The 20485-nt window shown below is 46.1% G+C and overlaps 1 protein-coding gene across 2 annotated transcripts in view; it reads left to right on the forward strand.

Moving 5' to 3' along the window:
* Nucleotides 1-20485, forward strand: part of LOC119962742 (myosin-IIIb) — a 236855-nt gene that overhangs the window by 192586 nt on the left and 23784 nt on the right. For both annotated transcript variants that reach the window (XM_038790750.1, XM_038790751.1), the window contains 5 exons: nucleotides 2173-2334; nucleotides 3126-3256; nucleotides 5171-5352; nucleotides 8604-8693; nucleotides 17954-18119. In XM_038790750.1, coding sequence (XP_038646678.1) covers nucleotides 2173-2334; nucleotides 3126-3256; nucleotides 5171-5352; nucleotides 8604-8693; nucleotides 17954-18119 — 731 coding nt within the window. The remainder of the gene's footprint in view (nucleotides 1-2172; nucleotides 2335-3125; nucleotides 3257-5170; nucleotides 5353-8603; nucleotides 8694-17953; nucleotides 18120-20485) is intronic.

Raw genomic sequence — 20485 nt, forward strand, 5'->3', positions numbered from 1 at the left:
AACTGTTGTAATGAAGCAGTTACAGTCAAGAAGCTTTGAGGATTGAGTGAGATTCCATTAGAGGCTGGGATGTGATAGCTATTATTTGACATCTCTGAGGCATGACCGTCACCCATTCCCTTGTCATTCCAAGCTTTGATGACTTATCGTCACAAGTATGCTTCAATGAAGTTACTGTGAAAAGCCTCTAATCGCCACATTCCGGCATCTGATCGGGAAGGCCGGTACGGGAATTGAACCAGCGCCACTGGCATTGTTCTGCATTACAAGCCAGCTGTTTAGCCCACTGTGCTAAACCAGCCCCTAAATCTTGGTCATTTGGTGACCAAATGTTTACTGGGCCAAACATACTTGACACCAAGGTATCAAGAGAAGTACAGAGGCCAGATGCTTTATGACGAGTTGTTTGTTTTTTGACTCCTCAAAGCCTCACCACCATTGACAAGGTTCAGTCAGAAGTATGTAGAAGCTTAGGTGGATAGGTACAGCCACAGCAACACATGAGATGCTAATGTCATCTAGGACAGAGCAGATCAGACCATATGTCACTTCTCCATTACCAGTACACTGCCTGCAGTATGTATAGTCAACAGGATACAGTGCAGTAGTTCACCAGGCTTCTTTGACAGCATCTACTTCCATCCATAACTACTACCACTGAGAAGAACAAGCTGTTAATGCTATTCCAGCATTAACACCTATAGTCACCCACCAACTTCGACCTTCCACCCTACCCGCCACATCATTCTAACAAATACATTGTACTGATCTGAGTATAGATTGCAGTTTGCTGTTAGATCAGTACCTGACGGTTTCCTGTTTAAAACCTTAACGGGAGCACAAAATGACTGCAGGAGTCACCCACCATTTTGGGAAACTTTTTTCATTTTATTCAAATTTTCAACATATTTACAACAAATAAACACAGCCGCAACGCCGCCTATCGTCGCCTCTCCCCCCCTCAACTACTGCCGTCCCGCCCCTTGACAGCAACCAGATCCCCAAATGTAAGACAAACAAATCCCATCCCTGGTGGAACCGCCCATCTGTCCCTCTCGGAGCAAGTTTCACCTGCCAAATACAGGAACTCCATTAGATCCCCCAGCCACACCGAGGCACAGGGGGAGAAGCTGAACTCCACCCCAACAGGACCTGCTTCTGAGCGATCAACAAGGACAACCCCCTCCACCCTGGGCTGAGCCCCTGGTCAGCATTCTGCAGGGACCGGACTGGACAGTTTTGTCCACGACACTCTGGTCCATTTCTCCATCATGCCTAACTTCCCATCCCCTTCCCACGGCACCTTCCCTCGCAGTCGCAGAAGGTGCAACAATTGCACCTTTGCCTTCACCCTCCTCATCGTTCAAGGTCCTAAATATGCTCTTCAGGTTAAACAGCATTTCATTTGGTCCACTGTATTTACTGCTCCCAATGCAGTCTCCTCTACATTGGGGAGATGAAATACAGACTGTGTAACTGCTTAGCGGAACACCTTCGCTCAGTCCGCAAGCATGACCCCAACCTTCCTGATGAGTGTCATTGAACTCAGCACCTTGCTCACATGCCCGCCTGTCCATGCTTGGCCTGCTGCAATGCTCCAGTGAAGCCCAGTGCAAGCTGGAGGAGAGGCATCTCCCCTTCTGGTTGAGCATGTTTCAGTCCTTGGGACTCAATGTTGATCCTGGCAAATTTAGATTTTGATCTTTCGGCTCCATCTTAAACCCCTCCCCTTTTTTTAACATATCCCATTTATGTATTGCCTCAATGCAAAACACCCCTCCCCATTTCACCAGGCAATCCATCTTTTGTTCTTAAAGTTACTACTTGATGTTGCAGTTTCTAATTTTTCCCTCTTTTTCAGTTCTGACGAAGAGTCTATGGACTCAAAATGTTAACTCTGTTTATCTTCTGGTAGAAACTGTCAACCTGCTGAATTTTTCCAGAATCCTCTGTTCTTGCTACAATCTGTACCATTGTTCTGCTTCCATAAATCCATTATCCTCCACATATTGCGTCTGCACTTCATGCTCGCTACTTTGGTCTTTGATAAGTAAGCTTACTGATTTGCAGAACTGGAGACTTTGTACTGACTTGAATAGCAATTGCAGTTGGCTGTTAGATCAATGCTCTTGATTTGGTCCAGGTAACTTATTTACTTGTGTGTTCTCCAAGGTTATAAACGATTCCGCTGTCAAAGCAGATATAAAATCTTATTAGCTGAGCTACAAAACCAGCGTCAGCTGGAATTGGAAAGACAGATTGAAGAAAGAAGGCAGATTGAATTGGAACATGAATTAGAGAGGAAAAAGCAGGAAATGGAATGGAAAAACGAAAGTAGGTGTTGATCCGGCTATAATCGTATTTATTAGCATTCTGACAAAATTCCATGGAAACTTCAGCAGAACTTTCCCGGGGGTTCAATATGAAATAAATCTTCACTGTTGGTTTTAGGTCATAGATCATAGAATTTACAGTGCAGAAGGAGGCCATTCAGCCCATCGAGTCTGCACCGGCTCTTGGAAAGAGCCCCCCACTTAAGCCCACACCTCCACCCTATCCCTGTAACCCAGCAACCCCATCTAATGTAAGGGCAATTTATCATGGCCAATCCACCTAACCTGCACATCTTTGGTGGGAGGAAACCGGAGCACCCGGAGGAAACCCACGCAGACACAGGGAAAACGTGCAGACTCCGCACAGACAGTGACCCAAGTGGGAATCGAACCTGGGATCCTGGAGCTGTGAAGCCATAGTGCTAACCACTATGCTACCGTGCTGCCCATGTTTCACATCTTTTGTAAACTATCCTGGTTAACACCCCAGTCCTTAACTCACTTTTGGCCTGGCACATTTATCTCTTTCCCCCTCCTCCTCCACACCATCCACACACCCTCCCTGAACCTTCCCCCTCCCCCATACCCAAAAATAGCTCAAGTGGGCATTCCACTGCTGGCTACGTGGTATTTGTAATATTAAATGCACGTGGTGTACATTTTCTGTAGCAAACCACTGGTCATGTTAGAATTAAATGAATCAATGTTAATTAGACTATATAAACTGACAATGATCAGCTATTTTGTTACATAGAATATGAAATGTTGTTAAGCAAAATCTGTATTGTGCAGAATTGGTGACACCTCCAGTTCCACTTCCAAGGAAAAAGAAACCCCTCCCTCGACCTCGGTCTGTTGCTGTGGATAAATTTCGCAATGCGGTGCAGCCGCCTGTTCCCAGACCCCGGAGTAAATTAGTAGAGGTATGCCTTTCTTTCAAAACCATTTTTATATTTCTAAAAGTAAATTGGACGTTCCCTGTTCCAGGGATCCCCTTGGAGACCAATAACATTTTAAAAGAGATTTGAGCTTCCAGTGGCAGACTCGCAAGATATCACGTTTTAAAAGTTTTAAAGTAACACACTAAACACTACCTCGATCAAACATTATTTAGCAGGTAACTGGTACACTGAACTACAGTGCGCAGTAGCAGCAGTGTGTACCATCTACAAGATGTCCTGCAAGAACTCACCAAGATTCCGTAGACAGCACCTTACAAACTCTCGACCACTACCATCTAGACTTGGGCTGCAGACACCTGGGAGCACCACTTGGAAATTCCCCTCCAAACCACTCACCATCCATCCTGACTTGGAAATATATCAACATTCCTTCAAAATCCTGGAACTCTTCCTCACAGCACAGGGACTACAGCAGTTCAAGATGGCAGCTCACTACCACTACCTCGAGGACAATTAGGGGCGGGCAGTAAATGATGGCCTAGTCAGCAGTGCCCACATCGCTTGAATGAGTAAACCAAAATCAGTTTGTGTACATCACCTTCCGTCTGTGCAATTTGTTGATATTTGTCATTGATTTTCAATATTTTTGACCCCTGACAGTTAAAAGGTGAAGAAGATTGCTTTCTATTTTGAACCTTTCAGTAAGATCCAGACCTGGGAGTGACTGATTTTAATGAGGCATATACTTAGAGTGCTTGGACAGGCAGCAACCAACAACAACTTGCACTATTGTGCCTTCAATAGAACCTCCCAAGTTGCTTACTTTACAGGAGTGTTATCAAACAAATTTAGAAACTGAGCTATGTAAGGAGGTGTTCGGGGAGGAGAGGCAGTGGCATACTGGTGTTGTCACTGGACTAGTAAACCAGAAACCCAGGGTAATGCTCCAGGTTCAAATCTCGCCACTGCAGTTGGTGAAATTTGAATTCAATAAAATTCTGGAATTAAAAGCCTATTGATGACCATGAAACCATTGTCGATTGTCGCAAAAACCCATCTGGTTCACTAATGTTCTTTAGGGAAGGAAATCTGCTGTCCTTACCTCGTCTGGCCTACATGTGACTCCAGACATGCAGGTTGGCTCTTAACTGGCCCCTCAGGGATAATTAGAGATAGGCAATAAATGCTGGCCCAGCCAGCGATGCCCACAGCCCCTAAACGAATAACAAAATTAGGTCAAATGATCAAAAGCTTAATCAAAAGAGTAAGTTTTAAGGAGACTCTTAAAAGAGGAAAATGAGATGGAGAAGTGTAGAGAAGGAATTCTAGTTTAGTGTGCTGGTAACTGAAAACATGGTCAGGAATGATGGAACGATTAATATTTGGAATGCTCAGAACTGAAGACATGGCCAGGAATGGTGGAGCGATTAATATTTGGAATGCTCAGAACTGACGACATGGCCAGGAATGGTGGAGCGATTAATATTTGGAATGCTCAGAACTGACGACATGGCCAGGAATGGTGGAGCGATTAATATTTGGAATGCTCAGAACTGACGACATGGCCAGGAATGGTGGAGTGATTAATATTTGGAATGCTCAGAACTGACGACATGGCCAGGAATGGTGGAGCGATTAATATTTGGAATGGACCAGAATTGTACAAGCAGGTTGGAGGGCTAGAGGAGGCAACAGAAATGAAGAGGGACCATGCACGGATTTGGAAACCAGGATGAGGGTTTTAAAATCTGGCATTGTTTAAACTTGGATTTTTTTGGTACAGTATTGGCTTAAGATAAACGAGGCAACACAATACGTAACCAGTCCCAGGCAGTGATATCCTATTTCCACTGTTGATTTTAATAACTCAGTAAAAAAAAAAAGACTGAGTGATTTTTAAAAGGATGTCTTTTATAAGTTCCACCTTCGTTTTAGGCAACTCCATTCGATAATTCTCGGGACCATATAACCAGCAGCTGGCTACAGGAACAAGCAGATAAGGAGCAGCGAATTAACAAGAAAAGAGCTACAATTCGGTGGTTCAAAGACACTCAGGCTCGAAAAGTACTTCAGAATGGTATTTTCCCATGCTGGTTCCATGGGATGATTACGCGGAGGTGAGTCTGGTTTTCAGGCTATTGGATACATTTTGTTTACACTTCACTGTGGCAATACCATGGTCAGTTTCACTGATTTGCCTATAATTTTTACAAACCCAATGATCTGAGCCACTTGCTGGATTTGTGCTGTTGCAGTGAGTAGCTCGAGGTGGGAAATTTCCAGACTTGGTAGCTCTGCCTCCGTTTTCGCTCTGGGAGGTGGGGTCAGGGTGGAATCCGGCCCGGCGACCCTGAAAGCAAATAGGGCAGTATCTTCCAGTCCCGCCAGCAATGGGAAGCTTGGCGGGCAGGGGAACTTAATTTGGTGTGAGGTCAAAAATCAATTTTCCAAAGTGGGAGATGAGCTTTAGTAATTATGTTCTTGGGACTTTAAAGGTAGATTAAAGTGTTTCCTGATGAACAATGTTGTAACGCCCTCTTGCATGCATTACCATGTCATGCCTGCTCATTAAAAAAATACTTTGCCAGAACAAAGTTCCCAGCCGGCAAGAAATTGGAATATCACTTTTACAACTGTGCATAAGTGGCATCCGTTCCTTTCTTTCCTCTATTCCCTTCTCCCATATTTGCTTATCAAGCTTCCCCTAAATGCATCTTATTTGCTTCAACAACTCTGTGATGGCATGTTCCACATTGTCACCAGTCTCTGGGCAAAGAGTTTTTTTCCTGAATTCCCTATCTGATTCCTTTCTGAAAGCAAAATACTGCAGAAGCTGGAAATCTGAAATAAAAACAGAAAATGCTGGAAACACTTAGCTGGGTCTGGCAGCATCTGTGGAGAGAGAAAGAGAGTGAATGTTTTGAGTCGGTATGGCTCTGAAGAACAGTCATATGCACTAGAAACTGGCAAAGTGGTGCACAGGGAAATTGAGCCCAGCCAGCCAGCAACCTAAACTTTTAAAGATCAGGGTGCCCTGTAATAAAGGCGCTCCAATACAAATAGATGTTAAGTTAACTGGCCTGTAATTTCCTGCTTTCATCTTCCTCCTTTCTTGAAGAGAACAGTCATATTCACTATTTATGATCACTGAACACTGTTAAATCCTATCACAGATACTGCATAGCATTCTGCAACATGCCTCCACATTTAAAAAATATAATGTATTTCTCGCAATATCTCTGTAGTAATTAGTTCACTGACTTAGTGTATCGGATCCAGTAAAATATTAGATTGCTCGTGTGATTCCCGACGTAATAATAGCTCCGGGGCCCACCTGCACCTCAGAAACCTGTCCAATGTGAGATAGTCAAAGCTCTGAGAATAGATTACCTGCATGTCTGTCCTTGCAACCTGCAAATAAAGACAGGAGGAAAGGTGAAGAAAGAATGATGCTGTGAGCTTTTATAAATTGTAATAGTTGAACATGATGTTTATTTCAAATTTTACTTCTGAGCCATTTAGGAGTTAATTTGTTTGAGAAGAACAATCAACTACTTCCTTTGAGTTTGTTGGGCTTTACTTGAATATCAATTCAAAATAATTTGCATTTAAATCTATTTTAGTAAGTAATTGCCCTGCTTCATTAACTGGCTCCTTCAAATCCAACACATGAACATAGAACATACAGTGCAGAAGTGGGCCATTCGGCCCATTGAGTCTGCACCGACCCACTTAAGCCCTTACTTCCATCCAATCCCTGTAACCCAATAACGCCTCCTAACCTGTTTGGTCACTAAAGGCAATTTATCATGGCCAATCTACCTAACCTGCACATCTTTGGACTGTGGGAGGAAACCAGAGCACCCGGAGGAAACCCACACAGACACGGAGAGAACGTGCACACGCCGCACAGACAGTGACCCAGCGGGGAATCGAACCTGGTGCCCTGGAACTTTGAAGCCACAGTGCTAACCATTTGTGCTACCGTGCTGCCCAAATAGTAGAGGTAAGACCACTAGATAGTAGCAGTTAGAGGAGCTCCTCATCCCATCCCAGCTCGGCCAACAGATATTGCATTCAATTTGCAAAAGGAGGAATGGTATCAATTTCATGATTGAGCAAAGTTACAAAAGAATTATTTCTCCTGGCCTTCTACAACTTTACTTCATCAATTATCATAGTTTCTGTAGAAGGGTCATTTAGATGTTGTCAGGCTTGCCGAGGTTATCCAGTGTTGTTTGGTGAATTTATCAGACACTTTCACCAGTTTATTATTAAAAGTATTTACTTAGGTGCTCTTACTTATGAGACGAACAAAGGGCAAAAACAGGTTCATGGGTTAACCCACTTTTCATTCACAAACAACTCTCAATTCTCTGGTACAAAACAACTCTTAATTCTCTTTCTTGCAGCTGTTCCATGCAGCTGGCTATTGCTGTAGCCTTGATGCTGTAACTCTATTTTATTTGGGTATTGCAATCCCCAAAATCAGGCATGGTCACAGCTGAGCTCTAGGTATTACCCACACTTAGTGAAGGAGGCTGGCCTGGCCACACTCAATGTGGGTATTGTCTTCTCTGAGAGGCTCCCAGGTTGTCGCTGACTATGTATTCCGATGTTCTTTTATACAGGGTCGGCTAGCACTGAGTCATACACACCCACACCTTGTCTGAGTTCTCTGGTCTCATCATGACTTAAACTAATTTATAGAAATAAACAGGATACTCCTGTCCAGCCAGGTTGATTCAATCAAGATCCACTGTCCTCTGAAACACTCTTTCCTGACTAGCTATTAGTCTGTTAAGGAGTCTGATGGCCTCTTTAATCATCATTCATCCTGCTGAAAAGTCGATCACTCCTGTCTTGGAGTGAGTTACATATTCAAAGCATCGTCTTTTGTCCTTTTCTGTAAGTGTAACAATTATTATAAGTGGGTAATCGCAAATTTCCATATGGCAATAATGATTTTTTGCTCTCGTCAATATCGATTTCAACCAGGGCCTAATTTGTCAGTTCCTGTTTTTTTGACTGTATCTTTTCCCCTCTTGTCAGCCTGTTCCCAGCACCTCACCAGCAATTTCTGTTTTTAGTTTACATTTCCAGCATCTGCAGTACTTTGCTTTTATCACATTTTTCTGGTTTCTTTAAATCCTTTGTCAGGTTATTAACCTCTTTTGAGGCCTTTGGGGATTGGATGAGGAAGTGTGTTACAAGGATGTAAGAGCAAATCTGGTGTAAATCAACTCTGGTTGATACTTAGTTTAAATATCTTCCCTTCTAACATTGGCTGGGTGTAATAGACCCGTGTTCCTGTTTTATTGGACATGTGTAACAAAATAATACGTTTTTATACTCCTGTGATTTACAGAGAAAGCGAGGATTTGTTGGCAAACCAATCTTTAGGCTGCTTCCTTATTCGTGTCAGTGGAAGTAGAGAAGGATACACGTTGACCTTTAGGTAACTTTTGTTTACTTTTTGCAACTTGAAATCAGCAGTATTACCTGGTGCTATAATTTGCCTGTGTTAACATCTCCAGTTGATGAAGCATATGCCAAGCAATAAATTCATTAGAAATATTAAGCAAGATTATCAAAAAATCCACATGGAAATACTTGTGATACAGCAGGCTGAATCCATCAAAAAACTGTTCATTATCACCTACAACTGAAACAGCCATGAGCCTACTTCAGTATGTTAGAACATAGACCATTACAGCACAGTCCAGGCCCTTCGGCCCTCGATGTTGTGCCGACCTGTGAAACCAATCTAAAGCCCATCTACACTATTCCCTTATCATCCATATGTTTATCCAATGACCATTTAAATACCCTTAATGTTGGCGAGTCCACTACTGTTGCAGGCAGGGCATTCCACGCCCTTGCTACTCTTGAGTAAAGAACCTACCTCTGACATCTGTCCTATATCTATCTCCCCTCAATTTAAAGCTATGTCTCCTCGTGCTAGCCATCACCATCCGAGGAAAAAGGCTCTCGCTGTCCACCCTATCTAATCCTCTGATCATTTTGTATGCCTCAATTAAGTCACCTCTTAACCTTCTTCTCTCTAACGAAAACAGCCTGAAGTCCCTCAGCCTTTCCTCATAAGATCTTCTCTCCATATCAGGCAAAATCCTGGTAAATCTCCTCTGCACCCTTTCCAATGCTTCCACATCCTTCCTATAATGCGGCGACCAGAACTGCCCGCGATACTCCAAGTGCGGCCGTACTAGAGTTTTGTACAGCTCCAACATGACCTCATGGCTCCAAACCTCAATCCCTCTACCAATAAAAGCTAACACACCGTACGCCTTCTTAACAACCCTATCAACCTGGGTGGCAACTTTCAGGGATCTTTGTACATGGACACCGAGATCTCTCTGCTCATCCACACTACCAAGAATCTTACCATTAGCCCAGTACTCTGTCTTCCTGTTACTCCTTCCAAAATGAATCACCTCACACTTTTCTGCATTGAACTCCATTTGCCACCTCTCAGCCCAGCTCTGCAGCTTATTTATGTCCCTCTGTAACCTGCAACATCCTTCCGCACTGTCCACAACTCCACCGACTTTAGTGTCACCTGCAGATTTACTCACCCATCCTTCTACGCCCTCCTCCAGGTCATTTATAAAAATGACAAATAGCAGTGGCCCCAAAACAGATCCTTGTGGTACACCACTAGTAACTGGACACCAGTCAGAACATTTCCCATCAACCACCACCCTTTGTCTTCTATGAGCTAGCCAATTTCTGATCCAAACTGCTAAATCACCCTGAATCCCATGCATCCGTATTTTCTGCAATAGCCTACCATGGGGAACCTTATCAAACACTTTACTTAAATCCATATACACCACATCAACTGCTTTACCCTGGTCCACCTGTTTGGTCACCCTCTCAAAGAACTCAATAAGGTTTGTGAGGCATGACCTACCCTTCACAAAACCGTGTTGACTGTCTCTAATCAAATTATTCCTTTCTAGATGATTATAAATCCTATCTCTTATAAACCTTTCCAAGTCTTTGCCCACAACAGAAGTAAGGCTCACTGGTCTATAGTTACCGGGGATGTCTCTACACCCCTTCTTGAACAAGAGGCCAACATTTGCTATCCTTCAGTCTTGCACTATTCCTGTAGACAATGATGACATAAAGATCAAAGCCAAAGGCTCAGCAATCTCCTCCCTAGCTTCCCAGAGAATTCTAGGATAAATCCCATCCGGCCCAGGGGACTTATCTATTTTCACACTTTCCAGAATTGCTAACACCTCCTCCTTATGAACCTCAAGCCCTTCTCGTCTAGTAGGCTGTAACTCAATATTCTCCTCAACAACATTGTCTTTTTCCTGCATGAATACTGACAAAAAATATTCATTTAGCACCTCCTATCTCCTCAGACTCCACGCACAACTTCCCACTACTGTCCTTGACTGGCCCTACTCTTACCCTAGGGTAGGAGTAGGGCTAGTCAAGTACAGTAGTGTCCTTGGTCATGGCCTTGACCACCTCAGTGGGCCTTAATAAAGTGGGCCTTAATAAAGATTGTGCGCCTTAATAAAGTGGGTAAGCCGGGTGACAGAGGTCATTCTTTTATTCCTGACATACCTATAGAAAGCTTTAGGGTTTTCCTTGATCCTACCTGCCAAAGACTTCTCATGTCCCCTCCTGGCTCTTCTTAGCTCTCTCTTTAGGTCCTTCCTCGCTAACTTGTAACTCTCGAGCGCCCTAACTGAACCTTGACATCTCATCTTTACATAAGCCTCCTTCTTCCTCTTGACAAGTGATTCAACTACTTTAGTAAACCACGGTTCCCTCGCTCGACCACGTCCTCCCTGGCTAACAGGTACATACTTATCAAGGACACGCAGTAGCTTTTCCTTGAACGAGCTCCACATTTCAATTGTGCCCATCCCCTGCAGTTTCCTTCCCCAACCTCTGCATCCTAAGTCTTGTCTCATCGCATCATAATTGCCTTTCCCCCAGCTATAATCTTGCCCTGCGGTATATACCAATCCCTTTCCATCGCTAAAGTAAACGTGACTGAATTGTGGTCACTATCACCAAAGTGCTCACCTACCTCCAAATCTAGCACCTGTCCTGGTTCATTACCCAGTACCAAATCCAATGTGGCCTCGTCTCTTGTTGGCTTATCTACATACTGTGTCAGGAAATCCTCCTGCACACATTGGACAAAAACGGACCCATCTAAAGTACTCGATCTATAGCGTTTCCAGTCAATATTTGGAAAGTTAAAGTCCCCCACAACAACTACCCTGTTACTTTCGCTCCTATCCAGAGTCATCTTTGCAATCCTTTCCTCTACATCTCTGGAACTTTTTGGAGGCCTATAGAAAACTCCCAACAGGGTGACCTCTCCTTTCCTGTTTCTAACCTCAGCCCATACTACCTCAGTAGACAAGTATTCATCAAACATCCTTTCTGCCACCGTAATACTGTCCTTCACTAACAATGCCTCCCCTCCCCCTCTTTTACCACCTTCCCTGAGCTTACTGAAATATCTAAACCCCGGAACCTGCAACAACCATTCCTGTCCCTGCTCTAGCCATGTCTCTGAAATGGCCACAACATCGAAGTCCCAGGTACCAACCCATGCTGCAAGTTCACCCACCTTATTCCGGATGCTCCTGGCATTGAAGTAGACACACTTTAAACCACCTTCCTGCCTGCCGGTACACTCCTGCAGCCTTGAAACCTTACTCATGATCTCACTACTCTCAACCTCCTGTATACTGGAGCTACAATTCAGGTTCCCAACTGCTTGCTGAATTAGTTTAAACCCTCCTGAAGAGCATTAGCAAATTCTTGCCAGTCTTGGCAGTCCCTGGTCATGGCCTTGACCACCTCAGAGGAGAAGGGCAGATTGCGGGCCTTAATAAAGTGGGTAAGCCAGGTGACAGAGGTCATCGTGGATAGACCGAAGTTGGCTATCTTGCACGCTGGCACATGTGCCGCGGGACAGGGCATCTGGGGGCTCATTGAGCTTCCCAGAACGATACTTGGTATCGTAATTGTAGGTGGAGAGTTCGATCCTCCACCTCAAGGTTTTGTCATTCTTAATTTTACCCTGTTGTGCGTTGTCAAACATAAAGGCAACCGACCGCTGGTCAGTGATGAGGGTGAACCTCCTACCGGCTAGGCAGTGCCTCCAGTGCCGCACGGCTTCCACTATGGCTTGTGCTTCCTTCTCGTCTGAGGAGTTTCGGATCTCGGAAGCATTGGAGGTTTGTCAAGAAGAATGCTACTGGCCTGCCCGCCTGGTTGAAGGTAGCGGCAAGGGCGACATCTGATGCATCGCTCTCTACCTGGAAGGGGACGGACTCCTCCACCGCGTGCATTGCAGCCTTAGTGATGTCGGCCTTGATGCGGCTGAAGGCCGAGCGGGCCTCAGCCGTCAGGTGAAATGTGGTGGTTTTAATAAGTGGGCGGGCTTTGTCCGCATAGTTGGGGACCCACTGGGCATAGTAGGAGAACAGGCCCAGGCATCGTTTGAGGGCCTTGAGGCTGTGGGGCGGGGGATTCCATGAGGGGGCGCATACGGTTGGGGTTGGGCCCTCGGACTCTGTTCTCCACGATGTAACTGATGGCTAGTCGGGTAGTGGGGAAAACACACTTCTCTTTGTTGTATGTGAGGTTGAAGGATTGGGCGGCCTGGAGGAACCTCTGAAGGTTGGCGTCATGGTCCTGCTGGTCATGGCCGCAGATGGTAACATTGTCCAAGTACGGGTATGTAGCCCGCAACCCATACTGGTCCACCATTCGGTCCACCGTTCTCTGAAAAACCGAGACCCCGTTAGTGACACCGAAGGGGACTCTGAGGAAGTGGAAGAGCCGGCCGGCTGCCTCGCATGCAGTGTAGTGACGCTCTTCCGGGCGGATTGGGAGCTGGTGGTAGGCCAACTTCAGATCGACCGTTGAGAACACCCGGAACTGTGTGATCTGGTTGACCATCTCCGCTATGCGGGGGAGGAGGTACGCATCCAGTTGCGTGAACCGGTTAATCGTCTGGCTGCAGTCGACAACCATCCAATTCCTTTCACTGGTCCAGATGACTGCCACTTGTGCTCTCCAGGGGCTGTTGCTGGCCTCGATGATCCCTTCCTTCAACAGTCGCTGGACCTCCGACTTGATAAAAGTCATAGAACATACAGTGCAACAGGAGGCCATTCGGCCCATCGAGTCTGCACCGACCCACTTAAGCCCTCACTTCCACCCTATCCCCGTAACCCAATAACCCCACAAACCCACCTAGCCTTTCTTTTTGGACACTAAGGGCAATTTATCATGGCCTATCCACCTAACCTGCACGTCTTTTGGACTGTGGGAGGAAACCGGAACACCCGGAGGAAACCCACGCAGACACGGGGCAAACGTGCAGACTCCACACAGACAGTGTCTTGGGAACTGTACCGCCTGCTCCTGGTGGCAATGGGCTTACAGTCGGGAGTGAGGTTCGCAAAGAGTGTAGGGGGGGGACCTTGAGGGTCGCGAGACTGCATACCGTGAAGGGGGGGGGGGGGGGTATGCATCCACCGAACTGTAGGGTCAGGCGTTGGTGACTGCATTGGAAGTCTAATCCAAGCAGTAGGGGGGCGCAGAGGTGAGGGAGGACGTACAACTTAAAACGAGCGTATTCGGCGCCCTGCATAGCGAGGTTAGTGATACAGTACCCCCGGATCTGGACCCAATGGGATCCAGAGGCACGGAAGATTGTTTGGGATGCGGGGTATATGTGAATTGAGCAGCGCCTTACCATGTCAGGGTGAACGAAGCTCTCCTTGCTCCAGGAGTCGAAAAGACAGGTGGGTCTCGTGCCCGTTAACCCGGACTACCATCATGGAATTTTTCATGTGCTTTGGCTGCGACTGGTCAAGGGTGACTGTGCCAAGCTGTGGGTAGCCTGTGTGGTCGATGGTATCAGAAAATGGCAGCCCCATGAGTCGCACGTGTCAGGCTGGGTCGAAGATGGTGACCAAGATTGCGGCCCCATCGGTTCGCACATGTCGGCCGGTGCCGGAGCCGCTGGACAAGTTGGCGGCCCCCATGAGTTGCACGTGTCGGTCAGTGTTGGAGCCGGCGGACAAGATGGCGGCCCCCACAAGTCGCACGTGGCTGATGAAGCGTCTGAAGGGGGCGTTCTCGGCTGGCACGCAGCCACATTGCGGGGTCTGCGGGCCTGTGAGTCCATGGGTCAGGCCTGGTGAGTTTTCGACTTCTGGGCTTTAGGTCGGCCCAGACAGACTCTAGCGAAGTGTCCCTTTTTGCCACAGTCGCTGCACGTTGCTGTGCGGGCTGGGCAACGCTGCCGGGGGTGTTGACCCTGGCCTCAGAAGTAGCATTGCGGTTCCCCGGTCCGGACGGACAGCCGCGCGGCACAGGCCTGTGACGTAGTCAGGTCCAATAGGGGCCTCGATGATGGTGTCCACGAGGGATTCGCCAGGTCCGCGGGGAACGCACTTGAGGCTGTGGTAGGCCACCTCTAACGAGGTGGCTAGTTTTACCATGTCCCGCAGGTCAACGGCCCCTTTTCCAGCACGCGCTGCCTGATATAGTTAGATCGTACCCCAGCCACATCGTGTCCCAGATATGTAGCTTCATGTGCTGATCCACCATCACATTCCGATAGTTGCAGTCCCTTGCGAGTCGGGTCAGGTTCTCTAGGTACTCATCCAGCGATTCCCCAGCGCGTTGACGGCGAGTAGTGAGGAGTCGTCGCACGAACACCTCGTTTACGGGCTTCACGAAATGTGCCTCGAGGGTCGCGACTGCCGCCTCGTACGTGGCCGCTTTCTCGATCATCACGGAGATTCGATAGCTCACCCGAGTGTGGGGGAGTTGCAGCTTGAGGGTTTCAGAGGGAGGGGTTGCGGAGGAGTCGAGGTAGGCCTCGAAACAGCGAAACCAATGTTCGAAGATCTCCTTGGCCTCTGTCGCTCGCGCATCGAGCTCGAGTTTATCTGGCTTTAGAGCGGCTTCCATGGTGCTGCCGCTGGATAATAAATTGTAATACCATCAATTCACTATGAGACTGTGAGAACGAGTGAATATAAGGCTTTATTATCCAGGAACTCGCCTGCCAGTGTCTGCTGTGCAAATGAGTGGCACCCACAGGTGGCTGCTCTATATATCGCCTCAGGGAGGGCGGAGCACACCGGGGTTGCAGTACAAGGTCATAGGTCACAGCACTATACAGACAGTTCATACTTGGGTGAATACATTCACCACAATTGTTTTATGCATTACTGCTCTCCCCCCATAGCAGGACCTTAATAGAATAATGGAAAATGCTGGAAATACTCAGCAAATCTGATCATGTCTATTGGAGAAACAAGGGTAATATTTCAATTTGATGACCAACAAAGTTCCACACAAGGTTATTAGGCAATATTTAGGACTCCTGGATTAGGGACATCAAAATCTCTTACTGCTTCATCAAATAATTTAATTAAGTTTAATAAACATGCTTTGCCTTTGTATTGAAATTTGTTTCTTAGTCCACGTATTTCCAAGTGCTGGTTCACTTTGTCTCAGATTATTGTTCCTAACGGTTTCTTCACTAATGTTAGATCGACTATTGTCAGGCATTTTTCAACTTGAATGGAGCATTTTCACTCCTTCTGACCTTGTGAATTCCCCCATACTTAAAGTGAAGTGGAAAGTTTTGCTAAGAACTTCCATTATTATTATTATTATCTCCAGCTGTTCTTCCCTCAGCAACCTAAGATGCATCCCATCTGGACCAGGTGATTTTTTGACTACGAGCACTGCCCATCCCTGCAGTACTTCTTTGCCTACGTTTGTGCTATTAGTTATGATCCAGGAAGCAACATTGGCCCTTGGGAGGGTTCCCATCACCGCAAATAATCTATGTGTTTCTTCAAAAACCTGTCCTCAGCTTTTACTTCACAGAACAGTAGCCCCGTCTCGGTCACCTATTTTAGACTGTCAGCATCAAATAGTTCTGGATCGGGTACAAGACAAACGGTGTTCTCGGCACTACTACTGTGTTAAATAGGATAGCCTTGAAACAGATCTAGCAGCTCAAGACTGGGCATCCATGAGGCTCTTTGGGCCACCAGCAGAATTGTACTCAACCACAATCTGTAACCTCATGGCCCGGCATATCCCCCACTCTATCATGATCACCAAGCCAGGGGATCAGCCCTGGGTTAATGAAGATTGACAAAGGTATGCCAGGAGAAACACCAGGCATACCTAAGGATGAGGTGTCAACCTAGTTAAGGTGCAACACAGGACTACTTACATGCCAAACAACGTAGCCAGTAAGTAATAAATAGAACTAAGCCATTCCATAACCATTGGATCAGATCTAAGCTGGACAGTCCTGTCACAACCAGGAGTGAATGGCAGTGGGCAACTAAACAACTCACTGGAGGAGGCAGAGATCCATTTCTCAGCCTTAACATTTATGAACAAAAGAATGCAAAACTAAATCGGGGCTCATCACATTCACTTAAACATTAAAGACCCCATCACAAGAGTTGAGGAAAGAGTAAGTTGGTCTCCTCATGTTGTGAGCATGGTTTCTCTCGAACAAGCTAATTTACTAGCCAATTATTCGGCATTCATTTCATTGCTATTTTGTGGGGCAGTGGAATTTGTCTCGAGTTCAAAAACTTGTGAAGCATAGCTATATAAAAACAAGTATTAGAGCTACTGGAACTTAAAAGGCCACATATATTGTATTATATATATTTGATCCTGTTAAGTGTCTTCAGAAGTCTGTGATTAAATAAATAAATAAATGCTGCCCATCCCTTCATTTCGGAAACTGCAGTTTTTTGTGGCCACATTATATTGTAATCCAACATAAACAAAGTTTAGGACCAATGGTTTCTACATGCTGTCTATCCATCTTTCTTTGTGGTAAAACTGCTTCCATGTAATTACTAGTCTGGTTTAAACTGTTACTTCATTAACCTAGCAGGAAATGGGATTTAGAATCACAATTCAGTCAAAACACCAGGGGCGGGATTCTCCGGTATCCGGCGGGCCATACTGGCGCCAAAGAATCTTCCGTACCTTCGGGGACTAGACCGGCGCTGGTGTGATTGGTGCTGCACCAACTGGCGCCGAAGGGCCTCTGCCGGCTGCGCAAGATGGCGCATGCGCATGGAGCGCCAGCGTGTTCCCAGGTCCGCTGTTGTGATTCCAGCGCATGCGCAGTGGGTTTCTTCTCCACGCCGTCCATGGCGGAGCTTTGCAGCAGCCGGCACAAAGGAAAAGAGTGCCTCCACGGCACAGGTCCACCCGCAGATTGGCAGGCCCTGATCGCATGCCCCCCGGGGCCAGATCCCCCCATCTCCTCCCCCCCCCCCCCAAGGACTCCGCAAGCCACCCGCAGAGCCAGGTCCCGCCGGTAAGAACCTTGTGTAATTTACGGCGGCAGGGCAGGCTGGAAACGGGCGGCTGCTTGGCCCATTGCGGAGCGTAGAATCGCCGGGGGGGGGAGGGGCGCTGCCAATGTCCCCCGAACGGCACGACACGATTCCCGCCCCCGCCAAAAAAACAGCGGCGGAGAATTCGGCAGCCGGTGGCGGGGCGAGATTCACGCCGCCCCCCGGCGATTCTCCGGTCCGGCGAGGGGGTCGGAGAATCCCACCCCGGTTGTCGGGATCATTAACCAAAAATATTCAAGGGCAATCGTCTTTCATTATTATTATGTGTTTCTTTTCCCAGAGGTGTGAATCGGTGCAGACACTACATGATTGAAATGCAGACCAATGGGAAGTATGTGATATTGGGGGAAGATAAGGCCCACCCATCACTACCCGACTTGGTTGAGTATTATAAAACTGTTGGAATTCAGCCATTCATGGAAGTCCTTACTACACCTTGTGGGCAGGTACATTATTGCTACGTTCCTTGAGGATCTTGAACTATCTTACAATGTGCATGTGGTACCAGAAGGTGTTCTGGGCTAATTGTCTCTTTTGTTACATTAAAAAGTTGGCTACTTAAAAATAAACAAGTGTGGCACTAACTTCTCATCATAGGTACACTGACCCTCCGCATCTCACCAAATTTCATGTAGGTTTCTCATTCATTTCGGTTTCATGTCCATATTGTTATTGATAAAACATATCTAAGGTGAGGTTGGTATTGAAAGCTTGTTTGTACTACATAGATTTTCATGAGTTTGATGGGTTTATGCTGCATTGCATCCAATAATGGGTAAATGTTTAGTTCCACTTTTTTGCATTCTTTCACATGTTGGTGGTCATCGTTGGCTTGCTTTTATTGTCCATCCCTAAATGCCCTTGAGAAGGTGGTGTTGAGTTGCCTTCTTGAACCGCTGCAGTCCATGTGGTGTAGGTGCACCCATGTGCTGTTGGGGAGAGAGTTCCTAATGCTGACTCAGTGACCGTGAAAGAATAGTGAATCAGTTCCAAGTCAGGATGGTGGGTGGCTTGGAGGGAACTTACAGGTGGTGATGTTCCAATGCTATCCTTCTAGGTGGTAGAGGTCATGGGTTTGGAAGGTGCTGTTGAAGGAGCCTTAGTGAGGTGTTACAGTGCATCTTGTAAATGGTACACACTGCTGCCACTGTGCATCGGTGGTGGAGGGGGTGGATTTTGAAGTTGGTGGATAGGGTGTCAATCAAGCTGGCTGATTTGTCCTTTTATGGTGCTGAGCTCCTTAAGTATTGTTGAAGCTGCCTTCATCCAGGCAAATGGAGAGTATTCCATGCACTCCTGACTTGTACCTTGTAGATGGTGGACAGGCTTTGGGGAGTCAGGAGGTGAGCTACTTCTCTCAGAATTACCAGCCTCTGACCTACTCTTGTAACCACAGTATTTATATGGCTAGTCGAGTTCAGTTTCTGATCATTGGTAGCCCTCAGGATGTTAATAGTGGGAGATTCAATGATGATAATGCCATTGAAAGTCATGGGGATATGGCTGGATCTTCTCTTGTTGGAAATGATCATTGCCTGGCAGTCCAGACAATGTCACTTGCCCATTATCAGCCCAAGCCTGAATGTTGTCCAGGTCTTGCTATATGTTGTCATAGATTGCTTCAGTGTCTCATTCACAAATGATGCTAAGCATTGTGCAATCATCAGCAAACATCCCCTTAATGAGCTAATGTCAGAGAGAAGGTAATTGATGAACAACTTTGATAAGGACATACCTTGTTCTGGAGCACAAGTCTTCAAAACCTAGTCCAGTACTGCAGTTGCTCAGTCCAGGTTTATGCTTTGCTCAGGTAAAATATTTGGCTCAAATTCCTAGTTGAGCTCTGGTTACTGTCTTTATCCCACGTTATTAAACCTTTCTTGTGCTTTCAGAATTTTTTGAAGCTTGTAATTGTTATTTTTGTAGAAAAGCATCCTGTTATAGCTGAGGGCCTGATTTTTGCCATCTCTTTCAGATTCCCCCTTCCCAACTCTCCTCTACTGTTCTTGGCTTTCTTTCTGATCGGGCCTTCACGTCCGAGCTTTCTCAATACATAGATATCATCTTTCTTCACTACTTTCCTGGCACTCAGCAAGGCAACAGGCCTGTTATATTTAGAAGCATCTACTGGACTTGTGAGATTCGGGAGCCAATGTGAGTAAGGGAAAACAGAGGGAAGATACCAAATATTGTGGGGAAATTGTTGGGGAGAAGGAAGTGAGTACAGAGTTTGAGATATAAAAAAGACCAGAAAAAGGAAGGAGACTGGGACAGGGAGAGTGAGGAGAGAATGGGTTGTGCACACAGGAGAATGTCTATGTTTTCTTAATGTGGACAGTATCTGACTCAGTTACAATTCCCCTTCACACTGCTGAAAATCGTATGACTAACAGATGAAGAACGGAAACTTGGACAAGATATGGGAAGGCTATTGGAACCTTCCCAATTAAAACTAAACCAATGTCAAAGTTTTAAAAAAGTAAATGGCTAAAAAGGGAGGACAGCAATGAAACGTGCACATCCTTCAAAGAATTTAATCTCACTGACACACTACCCAAAACATTACTCAATATGCCACCCTTTTTTCAGTACAGCCTGCAGAAAATCTGCTTCTTAATTTGCTTGTCAGCTCTGTTGAGCTGGCTTTTTCATAGGACCCAGAGAAGGAAGTGGAGATATAATAAAAATGTGAAATGCAGCAATACGCCAACTATAGTTTTTGTGGTTCACAAGGGCCCTGTCTAGCACTTTGTTCCTCGCTAACACTGAATACTTCACAAAAGCAAAATATTGATCTAATAAGTTGAGCAAG

The sequence above is a fragment of the Scyliorhinus canicula genome, chromosome 3, assembly GCF_902713615.1.
Source record: "Scyliorhinus canicula chromosome 3, sScyCan1.1, whole genome shotgun sequence".
Classification (NCBI taxonomy): domain Eukaryota; kingdom Metazoa; phylum Chordata; class Chondrichthyes; order Carcharhiniformes; family Scyliorhinidae; genus Scyliorhinus; species Scyliorhinus canicula.